This window comes from Microtus oregoni, unplaced genomic scaffold (genome assembly GCF_018167655.1).
Source record: "Microtus oregoni isolate MIOR12 unplaced genomic scaffold, Mior012 000006F_ref0000085, whole genome shotgun sequence".
Taxonomy (NCBI): Eukaryota; Metazoa; Chordata; class Mammalia; order Rodentia; family Cricetidae; genus Microtus; species Microtus oregoni.
In genome coordinates, this window is record NW_024543065.1 from 38,306,609 (window position 1) to 38,328,777 (window position 22,169).

Here is a 22,169-nt window from a genome sequence, read left to right on the forward strand (position 1 = left end):
TGTCACTGACATTGTTTTATTAAAATGCTGATTGGCCAGTAGCCAGGCAGAAAGTATAGGCGGGACAAAGAGACTAGGAAAATTCTGGTAAGAGGAAAGGCAGAGATGCTGTATTATACAGATGGAAAGGAACCAAGATGAGAATGCCTTACTGAGAAAAAGTACAAAGTTACATGGCGAAATATAGATTAGAGTTATTGGTTAATTTAAATTATAAGAGCTATCTAGTAACAAGTCTGAGCTATAAGCCAAATAGTTTATAATTAATATAAGCCTCTGTATATTTCTTTGAGACTGAAATACAGTCTCAAAGGCAGAGGAATAATCTCTGATCATCTTTCCCCCAGGTGTCTGTTATCAAAAACAGTTTCAATTTTCTTGGTATCCCCTCAATTGAATGTCACAGTTTGGAGCATCTGTTATCTACTGAGTTCTCTGGAGACCAGTATAGATGGTGAAATTCTGATGTCTGTCTTCCATACACTTTTGATGTATGCTTGCATCTTTCTACTTCAGGATTAAGCAACGCGTCTTGTGACCAAATCTGGTTTACCTATTCCTGAATTGAAAGCTTGCCTTTTAATCTATTTACTCATATTATGTGACCCCCAATCATAAAGTTATTTTTGTTTTTAATTCTAATTTCCTAATATTATATCTCTCATTAGAAAACAGAAAGGTGGTGGTCCACTCCTTTAATTCTAATACTTAGAAGTCAGAGTCAAGTGGTTCCCTCTGAATTTGAGGCCAGCCTGGTCTTTGGAGTGATTTCCTGGACAGTCAGGACTACGTAGGGAAATACTTGTCTCAAAAAAATAAAAGAACTCCTACTAAACAAAAGCACTTACCACCACCAACAAAACCCACAAGAAGTTTTATAAAAGATAAAATGTAATCATGCAATATAACAACATATTAAGTATATAATATAATATAATATAAAGAAAAACCCTACAGTGCTGAGGAGTTCCATCCAGAGGGCTGAGTGTGTGCTATCCGAGGGCAGACTGTCCAGGAAGAGAGCACAGTCCCCCCCCCCAGCTCCTGCTGCAGGGTCTCCTGTGTTCCACTCCACTCTGCCCTGCCCCCACATTTGCCATCTTGTCTGCGGTATCCTTGGACTACCAGGAGGCCCTGTGTCTATGCTGAGGAGCTCCATCCATACAGGCACAGTTCCTGCTCCTGCACTGAGGTGATTCACCCAGAAAGTCAGTCACAGCAAAGACTGGACCAAGACACCAAGATTCTCCTGGTTCCATTTGAAGGAAGAGATGGGCAGGCAACAATGCACGAATTCCTCCAACAACCTGAAAGGCAACATGACATCAACAGAATCCAGGGATCATGAAACAAGAAGAAGTGAACACCATACTCCAGACGAAATAGAAGAAGTCGACATTAAACAGAACATTATGAAAATAATAGAGGAACTTAAACAGGAGGTGAAAAACTGCCATAAAGAAATGGAGATGACAAACAAAAAGGTAGAGGAAATGAATAAATTTCTTAAAGATTCCCAAGAAAAACCAAAAAAGCAATCAAACAGGTAAGGGAAACAGTTCAAGACTTGAGAAATGAAATGGAGGTAATGAAGAAAACACAAACCGAGGGAAGGCTGGATATGGAAATTCTAGGTAAACAAACAGGAACTACTGAGACAAGTATTACCAACATAATACAAGAAATAAAAGAAGGAATCTCAGACACTGAAGATACTATAGAGGAAATAAACTCCCTGATTAAAGAACAAAACTAATCAACAAATTCTTAACACAAAACATCCAGGAAATCTGCGAAACAGTGAAAAGACCAAATCTAAGGATAATAAGGGTTGAAGAAGAAGAAGAATTACAGCTCAAAGGCCCCCAAAATATAGTCAACAAAATTATAGAATAAAAGTTTCCCAACCTAAAGAAGGATACTACTATGAAGGTACAAGAAGCATACAGAACACCAAATAGACTTGATCAAAAAAAGAGAATCCCCTCTCATATAATAATCAAAACACAAAACATACAGAATAAAGAACAAATATTAAGAGCTGCAAAGGAAAAAGGTCAAGTAACATATAAAGGGAAACCTATCAGAATTACACCTGACTTCTCAATGGAAACCATGAAAGCCAGAAGGTCTTGGATAGATGTGCTGCAGACACTAAGAGACCATGGACACAAGCCCAGACTACTATACCCAGCAAAGCTTGCATTGACCATCGATGGAGAAAACAAGATATTCCAGGACAAAAACAGATTTAAACAATACGTTGCCACAAACCCAGCCTTACAGAAAATACTAGAAGGAGAATAACAAACCAAGGAAGCCAACAACACCTATAATAACACAAGCATCTGACAACCCTCCACCAGCACAACTCAAAGAAGGGAAACACACAAACTCTACCACCAGAAAAATAACCAGAGTTAGCAACCACTGGTCATTAATATCACTTAATGTCAATGGAGTCAATCCACCTATAAAAAGGCACAGGTTAAGAGAACGGATACGAAATCAGGAACCAACATTCTGCTGTTTACAAGAAACATACCTCAAACTCAAAGACAGATAATACCTCAGAGTAAAGGGTTGGGAAAAGGTTTTCCAATCAAATGGTCCAAAGAAACAAGCAGGTGAGGCTATACTAATATCTAACAAAATTGATTTCAAACTAAAATCAATCAGAAGAGATGGAGATGGACACTTCATTCTCATAACAGGAACAATTCATCAGGAGGAAGTCTCTATCCTGAATATCTATGCCCATAATATATAAAACACCCACATATGTAAAAGAAACATTAATAGAACTCAAAGCATACATCAAACCCCACACTCTAATAGTAGGAGATTTCCACAATCCACTCTCACCAATGGACAGGTCAACCAGACAGAAACTTAACAGAGAAATAAGAGAACTATCAGATGTAATGAACCAAATGGAACTAACAGACATGTATAGAACATTCCACCCAAACAGAAAAGAATATACCTTCTTCTCAGCATCACATGCAACCTTCTCAAAAATTAATCACATAATTGGTAACAAAGCGAACATCCATAGATACAAAGTAATTGTAGTAATCACCTGTGTACTATCGGATCATCAAGGAATATAGTTAACATTTAACAACAATTCTAACCCCAGAAAGCCTACAAACTCATGGAAACTGAACAGTCAACTACTGAACCACACCTGGGTCAAGGAAGAAATAAAGAAAGAAATTAAAGTCTTCCTTGAATTCAATGAAAATAAAGACACATCATATCCAAACCTATGGGACACTATGGAAGCAGTGCTAAGAAGAAAGTTCATAGCACTAAGTGCCCACATAAAGAAAATGGAGAAAGCACACATTAGAGACTTAACAGCATCTGAAAGCTCTAGTAAAAAAGAAGCAGATTCACCCAGGAGGAGTAGAAGACTGGAAATAATCAAATTGAGGGTTGAAATCAACAAAATAGAAACACAGAAAACAATCCAAAGAATCAATGAAACAAAAAGCTGGATCCTGGAGAAAATCAACAAGATTGACAAACCCCTATCCAAACTAATCAAAATGCAGAGAGAGAACACGCAAATTAACAAGATCAGAAATGAAAAGGGACATCACCACAGACACAGAACAAATTCAGAGAATCATTAGATCTTACTACAAAAACCTATATGCCACAAAATTAGAAAATGTGAAAGAAATGGTCACCTTTTTAGATAAGTATCATATACCAAAATTAAATCAAGACCAGGTGAACAGTTTAAATAGACCTGAAAGTCACGAGGAAATAGAAGCTGTCATCAGAAACCTCCCTACCAAAAAAAAAAAGCCCTGGACCTGATGGTTTCAATGCAGAATTCCACCAGAACATCCAAGAAGAGCTTATACCTATACTCTTTCATGTGTTTCACAAAATAGAAACAGAAGCGTCATTGTCAAACTCCTTTTATGAAGCTATAGTCACCCTGATACCAAAACCACACAAAGACTTAACCAAGAAAGAGAATTACAAACCATTCTCACTCATGAACATCAATGCAAAATTCTCAATAAAATAATGGCAAACCACCCAAGAACACATCCAAAAAATTATACATTATGATCAAGTAGGCTTCATCCCAGAGAGGCAGGGCTGGTTCAATATATAAAAATCTATCAATGTAATCCATCATATAAATAAACTGAAGGAAAAAACCATATGATCATTTCATTAGATGCTGAAAAATCATTTGACAAAATTCAGCACTCCTTTATGATAAAGGTCTTGGAGAGATTAGGGATACAAGGTTCATTCCTAAATATAATAAAAGCAATATACAGCAAGCCGACAGCTAACATTAAATCAAATGGAGAGAAACTCAAAGCCATCCCACTAAAATCAGGAACAAGACAAGGCTGTCCACTCTCTGAACAGAGAATTCTCAACTGAAGAAGTTCAAATGGCCAAAAGACACTTAAGGCCATGCTCAACCTCCTTAGCAATCAGGGAAATGCAAATCAAAACTACTTTGAGATACCATCTTACACCTGTCAGTATGGCTAAAATCAAAAGCACCAAGGATAGCCTTTGCTGGAGAGTCTGTGGAGGAAGGGGTACACTCATCCATTGCTGGTGGGAATGCAGACTTGTCCAACCACTTTGTAAATCAGTGTGGCGGTTTCTCAGGAAATTCGGCATCAACCTACCCCAGGACCCAGCAATACCACTCTTGGGAATATACCCAAGAGATGCCCTATCATATTACAGAAGCATTTGTTCAATTATGTTCATAGCAGCATTATTTGTAATAGCCAGAACCTGGAAACAACCTAGATGCCCTTCAATGGAAGAATGGATGAAGAAAGTGTGGAATATATACACATTAGAGTACTACTCAGTGGTAAAAAACAATAACTTCTCGAATTTTTCATGCAAATGGATGGAAATAGATAATACTATCCTGAGTGAGGTGACCCAGACCCAAAAAGATGAACATGGGATGTACTCACTCATAGTTGGTTTCTAGCCATAAATAAAGGACATTGAGTCTATAATTTGTGATCCTAAAGAAGCTAAATAAGAAAGTGAACCCAAAGAAAAACATATAGTTATCCTCCTGGATATTGGAAGTAGCAAAGATTGCTGGCCAAAAAATTGGGATCTTGCGGGTGGGGTGTTATGACGGTAAGGGGAGATGGGGAGAGAAATGTGAGAAGGGGAGGATGGAGCGAACTTGAGGAAATGGGATGGTTGGGATAAAGAAAGGATGGATATGGGAGCAGGGAAGCATATATCTTAATTAAGGGAGCCATCTTAGGGTTGGCAAGAGACTTGAACCTAGAGGGGCTCCCAGGTGCCCAGTGCGATGTCCCCAGTTATTTCCTTGGCCAGCTGAGGATAGGGAACCTGAAAGGCCCTATCCTTTAGCCATACTGATGAATATCTTGCATATCACCATAGAACCTTCATCTGGTGATGGATGGAGATAGAGACAGAGACCCACACTGGAGCACCGGAATGAGCTCCCAAGGTCCCAATGAAAAGCAGAAGGAGGGAGAACATGAGCAAGGAAGTCAGGATCGTGAGGGGTGCACTCACCTACTGAGACAGTGGGGCTGATCTATTGGGAACTCACCAAGGCCAGCTGGACTGGGACTGAAAAAGCATGGGATAAAACCGGACTCTCTGAACATGGCAGACAATGAGGGCTGATGAGAAGCCAAGGACAATGGCACTGGGTTTTTTTTTTTTTTTAAATTTATTTATTTATTAAGGATTTCTGCCTCGTCCCCACAACCGCTTCCCATTTCCCTCCCCCTCCCCCGATCAATTCCCCCTCCCTCATCTGCTCGAAGAGCAATCAGGGTTCCCTGACCTGTGGGAAGCCCAAGGACTGCCCACCTCTATCCAGGTCTCGTAAGGTGAGCATCCAAACTGCCTAGGCTCCCACAAAGCCAGTACGTGCAGTAGGATCAAAAACCCACTGCAATTGTTCTTGAATTCTCAGTATTCCTCATTGTCCGCTATGTTCATGGCACTGGGTTTTGATTCTATTCGATGTACTGGCTTTGTGGGCACCTAGTCTGTTTGGATCCTTACCTTCCTAGACCTGGATGGAGGCGGAAGGTCCTTGGTCTTACCACAGGGCAGGGAACCCTGACTGCTCTTTGGAATGGAGAGGGAGGGGGAGTGGGAATGGGAGGAGGGGGAGGGAACTGGGAGGAGGGGAGGAAGTGAAAATTTGTAATAATAATAATAATTAACAAAATTAAAAAAGGAAAAAGAGAAAATTGGAAATATCCATATCTCTTTGATATGTGGACTTGAAGTATTTTGGCTGAATACCCAGGAAAGTAAATCTTGGTCATGTATTAGGTATGTTGTTTGGGTTTTTTTAGGAACAGTCACACGTATTTTCACTGAATATTTGTAACTTCCAGCAGTGTGAAAGTTTTCCTTTCTGACAACTTTTCTTTACCTTAGTTCCCATTTTCTCCTTTGAACTTGGGAGATTAAATATAAATGTAGTTCGAATTTGATTTTCTCTAGTTGAATATTTTTATACATTCATTACCTATTGTTAGATCATCTATGAGTTTGAATATTTCATGATTATATTCACTGTTAGGATTTCTTGATTTCTAACATTTTCTAGATATTAGCACTCTTAGTTGTAGCTTACACTTGCTGATTTCTGCAGTCTGCCCTCTTAATTTGTTGCATATATTTCTTCATTCTAAAAATATTATTATTTATGATTTTATTAGCAATTTTACAATTGCATTCATGTACATGATGCATTCTGGTTCCACTCACCACCCCTTCATATCTCTCTCTGATCCTCATTACCTTCCCCATCCATGTATATTTTTTACAGGTTTGTGAGTTTTGGTTTTGTCCTCTGTGGGGAGCCGTTCCCACATACTCCATTGCAAGATGACGCTGACCATCAGCACCACCACTGCAATCAAGCCAGTGCGCATGTGCATGGTAAATGACAGTTTACCTTGTCAAGCCAGGGCGCATGCACATAGTAACTTTCCATCCCTTGCTCTCTGCCTCTCCTGTGGCGTCATAGGGTTTGACAGGCTGCAGCCAGTCAGAGTTTGACACGTCCGAGGCGAGGACTGTTAAACTATATAAGGCCGGGTTTTTGACCCTTGAGGTCTTCGCTCCATAAGCTTATGCTCTCCCTCTCAAGACGCATAAAGCTTTTCTGCAGAAGGATCCTGAATGTGCCGCGTCGTTCTTGCTGGCGAGACGGTAGTGCGGGACATCTGGTGCCGAAATCCGGGGAATCTTAACATCATCAGCACCACCGGAGACCCCTTGGACTCAAGGAGGATTCAGAACTGCAGGTGAGTACATTCAGAGAGGCATGTCTTTTTTGGATTTCAGATTGGACCTTTCATCGCCCTGAAGAGTAGCGTGGAGGCCTTAGTGATCTTCTGAGAGTGCTTTTGATCATCGTTTTGGGACCACCGTTATAACTGTTAGGTACGGTAAGTCCGACGTAGATAAGTGGCAGTACCTTACTGTGCGCTTCAGTCTCTTGTAGATAAAAGAGCCGCGCGCGGATACTTTCGTTTTCGGATACTTTCGTTTTCGCCGCACTTGTAAGACGGACGTAGATAAACCGCGGGTGCCTGCTTGTCATCATGGGCTCCTCGCAGTCCGTTATCACAGCACTAGAGTCGGTGTTAAAACAAAGACATAAAAATTGCCCATCAGACGCGGAAAAACTTCGTAAAAGAGATTGATCGAGTGGCTCCCTGGTATGTTTGCTCCGGATCGTTGACTCTTGCCTTGTGGAACAAACTAGGTAAAGACCTCAATAAAAAACTAATTGAGAGAGACTTAAGGCAAGGAACAAAGGCCATTTGGAAGTTGGTTAAACACTGTCTGGAGGATGAAGCCTGCAAGGCTATAGTGGCAGAGGGAAGAAACGTCCTAGAAGAAGTCCAGGACAGTATGTCAGAAACTGAACGTACTGAGAGGTTGGGCGCGCGCAGAAAAAAATTAGCCCCTATTAAGGAAAAAGTCCTCCCTGGTAAGTCTAAGGATGAGGGGATGAATACTTTGGACCCTAATGGTCCATAATGCACCATGATAAAAAAAAAGTAAGGAGAATGGCTCTAGCCGGTACCCTCTGCAGGAACTTAAGGCTTTAAGTATAGATAGCTCTAATGACTCTGATAGCTCTGGGGATGAAGATTTAGACCCCAAGAAAGAAGTTGAACTAGATGAGGAAGCAGCCAGATAGGAGAAGGAGAGATGTTATCCCGATGATCGCTTACAAAGCGACAGAGGACACCTTTACACAGCCTCTTCACAGGTGGTTCCTTCGGCACCCCCTCCTTATGATATGCGCCTGAGGGCCTTTTCCTTCCTTCCTGAGAAGGTAAAGAGAAAATTGCGCTTGGCCTACCCCGTCTTTGAAGACATGGAAGGAGGACGGGTGCATGCACCTGTGGAATATAGCCAAATAAAAGAATTGGCGGAATCGGTTAGAAAATATGGCGTTACCGCTAATTTTACCCTAGCCCAATTAGACAGATTGGCTATGACTGCCATGACCCCGGCTGACTGGCAAACGGTCACCAAAGCATCACTTGTTAGTATGGGTCAATATATGGAATGGAAAGCCCTTTGGTATGAAGCGGCCCAGGAGCAAGCCAGAGCCAATGCCATGGCTCTGACTCCAGAACAACAACAATGGACGTTCGATCTCCTAACTGGCCAAGGGCGTTTTACCGTTAATCAGACTGATTATCATTGGGGTGCATATCGACAGATTGCTGACACAGCCATTAGGGCATGGAAAGCACTCTCTAGAAAAGGAGAAGCGAATAATCAGCTCACTAAGATCATTCAGGGCGTACAAGAACCTTTTTCAGACTTTGTGGAGCGAATGACAGAGGCAGCAGGACGTATCTTTGGCGATCCTGAAACGGCCGCGCCTTTTATCGAACAGCTCATTTTTGAACAAGCCACCCAGGAATGTCGCACAGCCATAGCCCCCAGAAAAAGTAAGGGACTACAGGATTGGCTTAGAATTTGCAGAGAGTTGGGAGGTCCCCTCACCAATGCTGGGCTGGCCGCTGCTATCTTACAAATACAAAAACCCCCCTTTAAGGAACCAGATAAAAAGGTCTGTTTTAACTGTGGCAAGCCAGGACATTTAAAGAAAGATTGTAGATTGTCAGAAAAGGAGAGGGCTCCCTCTACCCTCTGTTCCAGGTGTGGTAAAGGCTACCACAAGGCTGAACTATGCCATTCAGTGAGGGATATAAAAGGCAGAATTCTTCTTCCATTAAGGGCACCTGTTACTGAGGAATCAAAAAACGGGGCAGTGGGCCCCTGGTTCCAGGGCCCACAAAAATATGGGAAACTCTTTCATAATAACTTTCATGTTACTGCTGAAACCCTGCGTAGGCGCTTTTCTCTCACTAGAAAGGAAGCTCGTGACATTGTGACCCAGTGTCACAATTGCTGCCAGTTTCTCCCTATTAGACACACTGGGATAAATCCCAGAGGAATTTTGCCTTTACAGGTATGGCAAATGGATGTTACTCATATCACTGCTTTTGGAAGACTTCAATATGTACATGTGTCAATTGACACATGCTCTGGCATTCTTCATGCCACACCTCTCACAGGAGAAAAGGCTTCTCATGTCATTCAACATTGCCTTGAGGCATGGAGTGCTTGGGGCAAGCCCACATTTTTAAAAACTGATAATGGGCCTGCCGATACCTCTCAAAAGTTTAAGCAATTTTGTTTGCAACTGCAAGTTACACACAATACAGGCCTGCCCTATAATCCTCAGGGACAAGGCGTTGTTGAGCGAGAACATCGCACACTTAAGTCTTATCTAATTAAACAAAAAGAGGAATAATGAAGGAGTTGCCCCCGACGCCAAGAGTGGCCATTGCCACTGCTTTGTTCACTATAAATTTTTTAAATTTGGATGACCGTGATCAGACCGCGGCGGATCGACACTGTTCGCAGCCAGGCGGCCAAAGGAACTTGTAAAATGGAAAGATGTGTTGACTAATGAATGGAGAGGCCCGGATCCTATTTTAATAAGATCCAGGGGAGCTGTTTGTATTTTTCCACAGAATGAAGAAAATCCTTTCTGGGTCCCTGAACGGCTAACAAGAAAAATCTTGGAACGGAAGGATGGCGGGGATCACTCTCATGCTGATCGTGTCGACCTTTCTGTTGCCGATGCTGGTGATGTTTTCGCGAGTTGAGAGCCGCCATTGTCCAGATCAACTCTACCTGCCTTGATCTGTCCTTCACAGAGGGACTGTCTGCTGTTTCATACTTCAAGGAATGGGTGGGGGTGGAATTATTTGGTGCAGTCATTTGCTGTGGATTGGTGTTACTTCTCTGACTGGTCTGTAAGCTCAAAACCCAAAACAAAAGAGATAAGGTGATGATTGCACAGGCTCTGGTCGCCCTAGAACAAGGGGCTTCCACTGATATTTATGCTCAAGCAATAGACCACCGACTGAACAGCTCTTGCACACCTGGAACTCAGGTTCACTGCACAAGGTAGAGTGTTCAGCTTGACCTCCCAAGAGGGGTGTTGAGCTAAGGGCATCGCACAGAGAGTGGTTCTCTCTGAGAGACATGTTGTCCTGCATAAGGGTTGCCTGCCTCATTTTCCCTTTCCCAGAAAAAATGGCAGAGGGCAGGTCGAAAGCATCCCGGGTTCAATGAATCTAGGGATAGATTACGTACACGTCTTACATATTTTTACATTGGGAAGTACAACCACTGTCTCTACCCTCATAGCCTGGGAATGCCTGATTGCTTTTAAAAATCAAAAGGGGGAGATGTGGGGAGCTGTTCCCACATACTCCATTGCAAGATGACACTGACCATCAGCACCACCACTGTAATCAAGCCAGTGCGCATGTGCATGGTAAATGACAGTTTACCTTGTCAAGCCAGGGCGCATGCACATAGTAACTTTCCATCCCTTGCTCTCTGACTCTCCCGTGGCGTCATAGGGTTTGACAGGCTGCAGCCAGTCAGTTTGACACGTGCGAGGCGAGGACTGTTAAACTATATAAGGCCGGGTTTTTGACCCTTGAGGTCTTCGCTCCATAAGCTTATGCTCTCCCTCTCGAGACGCATAAAGCTTTTCTGCAGAAGGATCCTGAATGTGCCGCGTCGTTCTTGCTGGCGAGACGGTAGCGCGGGACAGTTCTCTGACCCACTTGTAATAGCCAGGGATGTTTAAATAGCTATATGACTTGGATTGTTCATTTCACCCAAGTGAATAATTTTTACACAACTGATGACACCGTGTCACCCCTTTCTAAATCGGTTAATGGTAAACACTTCAGCAGTGAGGTGTAGTCCTTCTGAGTCCTTCGTTCTTTCTTGCTTGGATGTTGATCTAGTCTTGTTCAGATCAAATACAAAAATCTATAGGAGTTTTGGAATTACAAATCTAAGGCAATTTATTGACCAGCAAATGGCATAGTATAGCTCTTATCCACATTGTCCCTTAACTTCTCAACCTTACAATCGTTTATCCACCTCGTCTAAAATGTTTTTTGAAGATTATAGTAGGAAGGTAAAAATGTCTTGCTTAGGAAAAAGCACTAGTTCTCACTTATTGTCAGTCCCTTATTAAGTAATTTTTTATCTTTATTGAAGTTTATTGCTGAAAGCCTTCTCTGATTATATCTTAGCATTTCAACTACCTTCTGAAACGGACACATATATTTAGAAAGTGGTTCTATAGTGTATCATTTTAGCTAAGCAACAGAATTAGTTCCCCCTCCAGTCCTATGATTTATGTTACCAGGTGCTTCGTGGTTGGATTACAGGAATGCGTACAAGTTCCCTTCTGGGGTCTCTGCCTCAAATCCAATCAAATAATATGTTGTTAGTCTTTAATCCCTGTATCATTATTGTACAAATGAAAATAGCTTATCTGTAAGGTTGGTATCATAGTTTGCTATTCTCATAGCTGGGTAGTTTCATACCTGGGTATAATATGGATATCTTTCCCACTCAGCAACTTGAGTAAAATCTTTTAGGATTATGAATTCTAGTCTGCTGGAAAGGAGTATCTATCCCATTTCCAAATTTATTTCTCTATCATGTATAGTACCCATATGGTATCTTCAGTAATAGGGCCTCATCATATAATCCTGGTCAGTAATGAACAATGTCAACCCTGTATTGATTGAGTACCTAATGTCTCCCTGACAAACAGCGCAGAGATACTCAACCCTTAGTAGTGGTGTTTTAATGATAAGTAGATAGTCGAAATGTGGCACATATACCCAAAGGAGTATAAATCAGCTGTCAAGGCAAAAAGCAAAGTTATACAATTTTCTAGTAAATAAATAAAACTGAAAAGTTTATATCCAATGTGACAACAAAGGCACAAGAATATAACACATACACACATTCTTTTTAGGTTTGTCATGTCTTCAAGTCTCTAGTGTGCTGTGTTGAGCTTATAGTTTCCAAAGATGCCAGAAATATAGAAAGAGGACAATAATGAAGTAATATCTTAAGGGAGGGTAAACATGACACTCTATCTATGCTGATAGCACATATACAAAAAAGAACTCTGTGGAAAGGTATAATTAGTGACAGTTAGGGAAAAAGAGAGGATAGGAAAGCAGGAAGAAGTGTCCATTTTTAAAAACTGTTGTATGAACACATCATGACCTTCTAAAGATAATTTAAATTGAAAGTGAGACACTCTGCAAGGCTGCAGAAACATTTTACTCTCAGGAAATGCCATTCACCAAACTTGGAAATTGTTTCCTGTTCTGATGGGGTCATTGGTATAGTCCTTGCATCTGCTTATATTGTAAAGTTTTTCCTCCTGGTTTTTGTCTCTGGCCTTTCTGAATGTCAGGTCTTCTAGTTGGATGCTTTGACCATGTGGGGTTGACTTCTTTATAGATGGAGATATAGGAATCTTGTTTTATTCCTCTATAGATGGATACACACTTTCCCAGTTAAGGAGGCTATCATTGCTTCCATGTACATTTCTGTGAATATTTCAAAATCATGTAAATCTTTTTGCAGAGATTGATGTCTGGGTATTCTGTTTTCTTTCATTAGACTACATGAAAATTTTTGATATAAGATCATATGTTCTTATGTCTATGGCTCTTTAATCAAATTTAATTATGTACAGTGATTGTCATAATGTATTCTGGAAACATCATCACTGATTTTTTAAAAATATCTCATTCAGATTAACATTTTGTCTCTGAGCTAAGTTTCTAGTTAAATGCCCTGGTCATTCTATTCCTGATAGCATATCTCAGTATAATCAATTATGTGGCATAACAGGCCTTCTTGTAGGATTACATTTCTTCAGTTGCAGAGCAATTGAGTAACACAATAAAATACAAAGCAATTAGAATATATACATCTCTACATAACAGTACACTGGCAACTTCTATCTCAAAAACACATCTATGACTTTGGAGTGAAATATGCATAATAAAATGCATATTTAAGAACCACGACAATAAACATCAGATGCTTCAACCATTAGTATGTACCATGTACACACCTCACACCTGCAGCCTTGTGAATCATAGGTCTGTGCTCAAAGTACGTGGATTATCTATCCATATTAAGTAGACCCAAAAGATTATTATAACTGTGTGTGAAATATCTGATAGCTCTATTTCTTTTTGCTTCTCTCTCTAGTTTTATAGTTGCTGAGTTTGACACTTTTGAAAATTTTCCCATGCCATCACAGCCCACATTCCTATCTCCTGTGGAATTTAACTCTGCATTATTTGTTAACTATCTCCTTGTTTTATCACCAGACATTTGAGTTTATAAAGCATTAAAACACTCTTACACAGATGCCTCCAAGATGGTCCAGCAGATAAAAGCGTTTTCTACCAAGCATGGTTTCTTTAGAACTGTCCCAAGGATCAACCTGGAAGGAGAATAGATATGACTCCATCAGTTTGTACTCAGACTTTAAGTATGTCCGGAATCTTTCCACAATAGCTGACATTAACTCTTCCTCCCTAGTTCTCTTTCGGTGTTTCGTCATGGCAACCAAAAGGAATCTGTGATAAAAGACTATTATACAGTTTTGATTGGGTCTTAAATGTACTATAATAAAAGACATATTATAATATGTCTTTTAGTACATAAGCTATTTTATTAGAATTTATGTATTCCTGTGGTAGAACCAATTTGTTATACCGCACCTCCTAGAGAGAGATTCCCTTCTTGGTTTTCTATCCATTTTTTAAAGAAGTCAATTACTCCCATAACGGCCATGTCATTATTGCACCAGTATTGCTTGGAAGTTCATCACTGTACCATGAAGAGCACAGTGCTAGGTTAGACTATTATTGTAATTTCTTCAATAAGAGTGCTCCATGGAGAGGTTGTGGTGAATTTTTTATGTACGATATCATTAGTGCATGTGTTGATATTTTGTTTGTGCTTTAACAGGTAAAGCTTGGCTGAATATCAGTGCAAAGCTTACTACACTAGTTAGTCACAGAGGTGAGACAGTGGTGGCACACACTTTTAATCCCAGCACTTGGGAGACAAAGCAGACAGATCTCCACGAGTTCAAGGCCACCCTGGGCTACGTCATTGAATTAGACTAAAAGAGAAACAAAGCCAATCTGTAGTGGCTCACACCTTTAATCCCAGCACTAGAGAGGTGGAGATGAGAAACTATAGGGCTGAGCAGAGAGAATACTATAAGGTAGAAGAAGACAGGAATTCAAGATTCAGTCTGAGGCTCTGTAGAGATGGCATTCTGTCTAATGATTTGTAGGGACAGGATCACCCCTTAGGTCTGAGCATTCAGTAGAGGTAAGAACTAGTGGTTCACTGTACTGCTTCTCTGATATTTTAGTATTTACCCCTATATTCCACTCAGGGTTCTTATTATTAAGGCCAATTAGAAACTGCACTACAAGTACTTGGTTTAATCAGTAATATGCTCTTACAACTGGTTTTGATGAGCAAGTAAGAGCAATCACAAGAGCCTGTGCCGTTTGTTTACCTCACAATCCTCTCATGACAATACTCACACTGAAAAAAGCTATGCCTGGAATGAGATTTCATTCAATAAATTACACTAAAATGTTTTATTAAATAACTCATATCAGATGTTAGAATTGTTCACCAATGCTTGGTATCTCTCTTTAAAATCCTTTTTGTTTCTCTTGAGTAAGTAATGCAAACAATATTGAAAAATGATTCTTTCTCATAAAATATCATTTTTTTTGCAAATTGGGTCCAGTTTTAAAAACAAACAGAAACAATTACATTGAACAACTTACATTTTACAAAAAAATACTACTGCAAATTTGTAACATCCAATTCATTTCATGGTGTTCTTTGACCATATCAAAAATCTTTGTCATTAAACTTCTATTCTATATAAAATGATGGCCCCAACAAAGACAAAGAAAAAAATGAGATTGTGTACCAAGTACCACAGCCCATCAAGAAACAGAATGAACACACATAGCTCAATTATAGCTATCAGATGGACCACATTATCTGCTCATCTATGAAACTGAGATCCCATGACCTCTAGGAAATAGAGTAGATAACAACCTCTCTGAAGCCTCAATGTTGCCTTAAGAGCTAACAGCAGAAACTTGCAATGCTTCCTTGCTAATGGTCACCAGGGGAGAAAAGTTCACAGCAAAGTTCTTGTCTGTAATGTCCACTGCTACTGCAAGTGAAATGATAATTGCAGGTCCGAGGGGAGGGGAGGTCACGAAATCACAGACTATATCTCAGGCACTGGGTGTATTCCTCCAGCTAACCTCCTCCTGATCTCTGTGGGTATGGAGCTGAGATCATCATACTGGAGCGAAAGAGTGCCGAGAGTGTAGTAGACTGCAGAAAAGAGAAGAAAATGTGAGTCTTGGTAAGTGATTATAGGAGACAATAGGACTTGAGACTAAACTGGAGGAGGGACAAAGCCACAGAGGACACAGACATAGTCTTCAGGAATAGAACAGGTAGAAATGAATTCAGGGGTCCTAGAAGCACTGCATTCTAATTCTGACTTAGCCCATTCCTCACTGACAGTGCCTGCTGTGCTCTCTGTCTTACTGAAAAATAAGTCTGGTGCTTACAGTGTCTCAAAATGTCTGTAAAAAAGCAGAATTTCTTTAAACGCCTTTTTGAGGAGATTTCAGTAGGGCTCCTGATAAAGAAGTGTCACCGTGATCACTGATACTGCTTAGCTTTTGGGGGATTTATATCTATGAATACTAGCCTCATGTGGGCTTTTATGTAGAATCATAAGTGTGGGCAGTGATGGACTTGGTCTTGAGGTCTGCAGGTGATTCATTCACATGGTACTAGTGTCATAGATTGTATGGATTTTGCTATGAAATATTTGTAAATAACTTTCATAAATGAAAACAAATTAAAAAGTAAGTTCTCACGACAATAAATTGACAGTAATAATAACTTGTAGCCCCATCATAATAAGTATTTTATTTTTATTTTATTTTTCATTTTCAGCACTTCTAGAAGTACAAGTATTATAGCTTCATTATTATGATTGTAACGAGAAGTGGAACGTGCTTCATAAAACAATGCAATTGTACCTGTAGTTGCATGTAAATGTAGGTCTGATTTGTATAAAACTTTTTCTCTAACTCAGAGTGAGGGTGCAATTCATAGAAACAGTATGCTTAATGGTTTGAAAATACCCAAATTAATAAAAATATCAGTATTTTTTCTTGTGGATATAGGAAGAGGCATTTAAATGAATGCAGTTATAAATATTAATTTTATCTGCTTTGATCTACTGGGATTAAATTTTTTCAAGTTTGAAAACATTTCCATCAATTATAGGATTAATTATAATTGCATAAGACATTGACCACATAGACAAATTCTATGGAATGTCCTATAATCACACTTACATTTCTCTCTGTACCTAAAATATTCTAAAAATTAATTCTTATTAACATAGTAATTACACTTTAATCTGTATGAAAGTTTGAAATTTCATTTTTCACATTACTTCCTAATGTAGTTATAGCCTTAATATATAAAACTAAACTCATTTATCATTAACCCCAAAATCACTTCATTTGAGTGTCAATAAAGAAATTATTTATGATCTTAAATTAATAGTTTTGTTTCCATTTTACCATATTTTCCATGGATTTATGCTTATTTTCCAATGTTCAAGTATGCCATTTGCTTATCAGGTAGCTGTTTCACTGGGTCATGACTGCTTCAGATATGAACCAGGCTCCGGAGATATTCTGTGCTGTCCTGTTAAGGAGCTATTGTTGCCTCTTTGTACATTTCACACAGTATGAACGTACAAATATTTGAGCACTTTGTGCCCCATTCAACTGCCTTCACGTGTTCAAGTCATGTCAAAGAGGCACATGTCCTACAGACTGAATTATCTTGTGGACTCATTGAGGATAGAGAATGTTGTTTGTCCAATGATACAGTATAAGTGGCCCAAGCCTCATCTTTCCACATGATTTCCTTTGTCTGGGAGCAGTAACTTACAGCATGGAAGCCAGTGAGCTGTCTATAGCCATGATCTTCTTGTCTTTGACTATGATTGGATTTTTGGGGAATTTCTCTCTTGTCCACCACTACATATTTGTTTACCTAATGAGGTACAGATTAAAGTTTACAGACTGGGTTCTGATGCACTTGATTGTAGCCAACATCTTAACTGTACTGACTAAAGGAGTACCTCAGACAATAGTAGCTTTTGGGTTGAACAACTTCTTCAATGATGTTGGATGCAAATTGGCTTCCTCTCTTCACAGAGTAAGTAGGGGTGTGGGGATTGGCAGCACCTCCTTCCTCAGTGTCTTCCAGGCCATCATCATCAGCCCCACGAACTCCAGGTATTCAGAGCTTAAAATAAATTTACACAAGTACATCTGTTACTCTGTGTACCTGAACTGGGTAATTCATTTCCTTATTAGCAGTATTAATCTTGTGCACATGAGGGCAAAATATGGAAATGAAAGCACAGAAAACTTGAAATCTTTTTTATACTGCTATTCTGCCCGTCATGACCCAACCAGTGACATCTTGTATGCAACATTGCTGTCAGCTCCTGACATTCTTTTTCTGGTACTCATGTTATGGTCCAGTGGCTCCATGGTTGTCACCCTGTACAGGCACAAGAAAAGAATGCAACACATGCCCAGGACCAATGCTTCTTCCAGATCCTCCCCTGAGACAAGAGCCACTAAAACCATTCTTCTCCTGGTCAGTACGTTTTTCTCCTTTTACACAATCTCTTCACTCTGTCAACTCCTTGGGGCTGTTCTTTATGATCCAGGCTGGTCTCTGGTGCATGTGACGGCAATGGCCTCTCTACTTTTCCCTACTGTTTGTCCTTTTCTCCTCATGAATCATGATTTTCGGGTATCCAGCTATTGCCTGCCCTGGAAAATTAGTAGATATTTTTCTAAGACCTCTGATCAAGAGCTGAAGTGAAAGCTGCTGCCCAGTCCTCACTTGGTTATTGAGTCATTTTGAGAGAATAGTGAGCATAATAACATTCATATCACATGACTTTTGAGGTGATTGAAGTTGAACCTTCTCACTGCTGTGAACGGAAGTGAATGTGTTCAGCTACGTAGGCATACATAACTGTGTGTGTCCTTTTGTGCACAAGTATGAGAATGGATTTATTTAAAATATATTTACTTTACACATCAAGATATATATTTAATTCATGGTGTAACAAAAGTAGATTACAAATTATACTATAAATTAGCTAGACTTTAAGTTTCAGATTAAGATAGTTTTTGAAAACAACAATTGCTTTGTGTTGTGATTCCTGGATTTTGGGGAATTGAACCTGAAATAAACAAAATAAAAGTTTAATTGAGCTCTATGCTAATATCCCCTTGTACGTGACACCGTACCTTGCTTCCCTTGTCACATCCCTTGTATCTTACTTCGCTTGTCACATCCACAGCAGACATGTACCTTTAACACCTTTCAATGTACAAGGGGCACACTCAGAGTTCAAAGAAATTTTCCACTTTGGATACAGCTTTGCTTTCATTTCCCAAATGAAAGCTAATATAATTATGCTCACATCTGCCTTTTGAGTACCCCCTTCTATCAGTCTTAAACAGGAGGAAGTTTGAAATCACTGCACAAATTCTCTGAACCCATTTTCATTTCACATAAAGGAAGTGTTTCTATTTGTATGGTTTATATTCAACTTTTACGATTTCTTGTGTTTTATATTATTAATTTCTATGTTTCTACAAATTAATGATAGGAGTCACCTCTTTGAATATCAAAGAATCAATATGGACTTTGATTTCTTCAGTGCTGGAGAGAAGCAGTTAAGTATTGCTCTACTCTCACAGAGCCTTGATTAATTCCAAGCCCCTTCATCCACTAGCACACTGTTGCCTGTAACTTCAGATGCAGGGATGTGATGTCATTTTCTGAAATCACCAGGCATTGAACATGTGTGTACAACATTTGATAATATAAAAAATAAACCTTAAAAGAACTTTGCTTTGTTGATCCACATGCACTGTGGTTTGGACACATAGTTGGTGTCTCTCCAGAGACCATGTATTGGAGACCTTGTCCCCCCTGGGATTATGTTATACTGGATGAAACATAGCATGTTCAAGCTCTCTCTCATTACCTATCTTTCCAACGTGAGTTCTTCTGAACCATATTCACAACCATAATGAATATAACTGCTTTAATGTCCTCACTGAATTTATGCAGACTCAACATACTGGTCTACTTTCACCCTATGATATAAATAATTTTCCTTTCTTCAGGAATTACCCAGGCTTATGCATCTCATTCTGGAGAGAGAGAAAGGTTAATTTTAAATATGTGTATTTTTCAACACAAAGTATCATGTATAAAAACTAACATTTGGGTTTTCCAACATGTTCTGATGGTAGCTAAATAAATAATTTTTTGTAAAAATAAATATTCATACTTCTTGGTTCACAAGTATTTTTGTGTCAGCTTCAAAATGTATATCAACACTTTCCACAGACGGCTCTCAAAACACTCAGTAAATGTTCTTCTTTTTTAGCAAAATCTCCCAGTCATAAATTTTGATTGGTTACAAATGCACACTCTTATGAAGACCCTTTTCTAGTCAATACTTTTGAACTTACAATGGAAATCAATTGTGAGATATTGTGTCATGGCTATGATTGTCAAGAAAAAATAGAAATAGCAGGAGAGTTGGAACTCAGTTTAGCGTGTGAGGAATGACAATCTAAGTGAGGTAATAACTTGTGTTATAATACATTGGCCCAGTTCCACTAAGTTTCTTCTAAATTATAAAGACAGAAAGAATTGGGGTTTCTCAGGAAATAACCCCTAATTGTAAAACCACAATAGTAGTTTGTAAACCTTGAAATCCAATACATTCTAACAATATAAAATTTTACTTTTTTAGACAAGTGTGTGGGTGTGTGATAAAGAAAAAGAAGGATCGAGTCAGTGGAACATGAAACGTGTTGAAGCAAGAAAGGGATAAGAGAAATGTTAGTAATATTTTTAATTAAAATAAAGATACCATCTTTTTTTTTTAAGGGACAACATGTATTATTTTTCCAAATGTTACAGTAAATCCAGGTGGAAGAGAATGGTTTTAGTAGTTAGAAAAAAAAAAGTACAAATCTGGGGTTTGGCCATTAAAAGTTATTTACAACGATGGGAGGGGAAAACACAACAAAAAAGTTGTTTCACATCACAGACCTTCTCCTGCCCCAAAGCCTAATACTTGCCTATCAGTCAGAGGCTGTTGATTCACAAGCTGGACAGTTATAAAACCCAGACAGGGGCAATGTCCTCCCCAGCCCAGGTGCCACTAGGCACAGCACAAGAGACTAAAAACTCAAAAGGGGAAAGGCTGGACACTCAGGGTTTGGGAGTCTAAGCCCCCACTTCTGGCTCAGGGGCTTTGGAAGTAGAATAAACAAAGCGTACTTAGGAAAGAATTGGGAGAAAAGCCATCAATTGCCTTCTGCAGGGGTGGGGCCTGGGTAGGAAAAAGGTAGGGACAGGAGCATTTCACATCACTAACCTAACTTGAGAAACAGAAAGGGGCCATCTTCAACTGGCCTTAAGAGTAAGACCAGATGGCTGATGGGAGAATCCACAGGAGGGAGGGAACGTGGCTGGAAGGGGGCAACAAGCGCCTTCCTTTCTGGGCACCGGAAGGCAGCCAGGGCACCAGGCCCAGGCAGTGACCTCACAAGGACAGCACAGTTTTTGCAGCTTAGGAGATCACCCACCTGCCCTCACCCAGCTACTCATTCTGCTCAGCGCTGGCTGATGCAGGGCCACTCTCGGTCCCCGAGGGAGTGGATGGCTCTGCAGCCCGGGGCCCTGTCTCCTCTTCCGTGTCTCCTCCCTTGGAGGCTGCACTAGCCTCTGCCCCCTTGGCCTGGGGCTCTTGGCTTTCAGGGGTGGCGGCCTCCTTCCCTTCTTGAGCAGTGCCCTCTTTGCTGCAGGCGCTGATCTCCCCCCTGCTCCTGCTCTTCCTCTGTTGGTGAGGAGGCCGAAGAATCACCCCCACCCTCCTTCCGTTTTCTCTTGAAGGACAGGCCACTCAATTTGAAAGGCTTCTTGAAGGAGAATTTCTTCTTCTTCTTGGGGGTCTCCTTGGGGGCGACCTCCCCCTTGGCCTGAGCTTCCTGGCTAGGGGGCGCTGGCTCGATGGCGTCGCCAGTAGCCCCAGCTGCCTCATCTGTTCCGTTTACGGGTGCTGACTCCCCTTCACCCTTGGGGGTTAAGTCTCCATTGCTTTTCACATGGCCATTCTGTCTGTTGGCCTTCGCGGGGGAAGCGCCCGCTGCCTCCTCCGCGATCACGTCGCCCCGGGGAGCCTTGGAGCTCTGGCTGCCCATGATGGGGGTCTGCTGGGGGCTCCCGGAGCCGCCCCGCGCTGGCGCCGCAGGGGATAGTTCGGCTGGGAGGGCCGGGAGGGCGGAGGGGTGGGGCTGCGTCCGAGTGGAAGGGGTAAGGGGGCAAAGAGCGCTGCACCCCAGCTCCGCAGCCCGTCGCCGCTGCGCTCCACGCCAGAATGCCCTAAAAATACCATCTTATACACAAAAATATGTCAGAATAATGCTCACAGTCAGTACCATGCATTTGTCAGTAGTGATCTACCACTTTACTTAGATGAACTTTTACAGTTCAAT

The 22,169-nt window shown here is 40.6% G+C and overlaps 2 protein-coding genes and 1 pseudogene across 2 annotated transcripts; 2 read left to right on the forward strand and 1 right to left on the reverse strand.

Annotated features, from left to right (window-relative positions):
* The first annotated feature begins 8,335 nt into the window (after positions 1 to 8,335).
* LOC121449784 (igE-binding protein-like) lies at positions 8,336 to 10,005 on the forward strand. Its single transcript, XM_041654462.1, is given in 3 exon segments — positions 8,336 to 8,999; positions 9,630 to 9,851; positions 9,854 to 10,005. Coding segments are annotated over 3 exon segments (1,038 nt in total).
* Positions 10,006 to 17,511: 7,506 nt separating this feature from the next.
* On the forward strand, positions 17,512 to 18,459 carry LOC121449785 (vomeronasal type-1 receptor 4-like). Its single transcript, XM_041654463.1, has one exon. The coding sequence runs from the start codon at positions 17,512 to 17,514 to the stop codon at positions 18,457 to 18,459; it is 948 nt and encodes a 315-aa protein (XP_041510397.1).
* Positions 18,460 to 21,274: 2,815 nt separating this feature from the next.
* On the reverse strand, positions 21,275 to 21,875 carry LOC121449204 (annotated as a pseudogene).
* Between the last annotated feature and the right edge of the window lie 294 nt (positions 21,876 to 22,169).

Bases quoted from the DNA above. Each gene is read 5' to 3' on its own strand.
- LOC121449785 (XM_041654463.1), top strand. From the start codon at position 17,512: ATGGAAGCCAGTGAGCTGTCTATAGCCATGATCTTCTTGTCTTTGACT.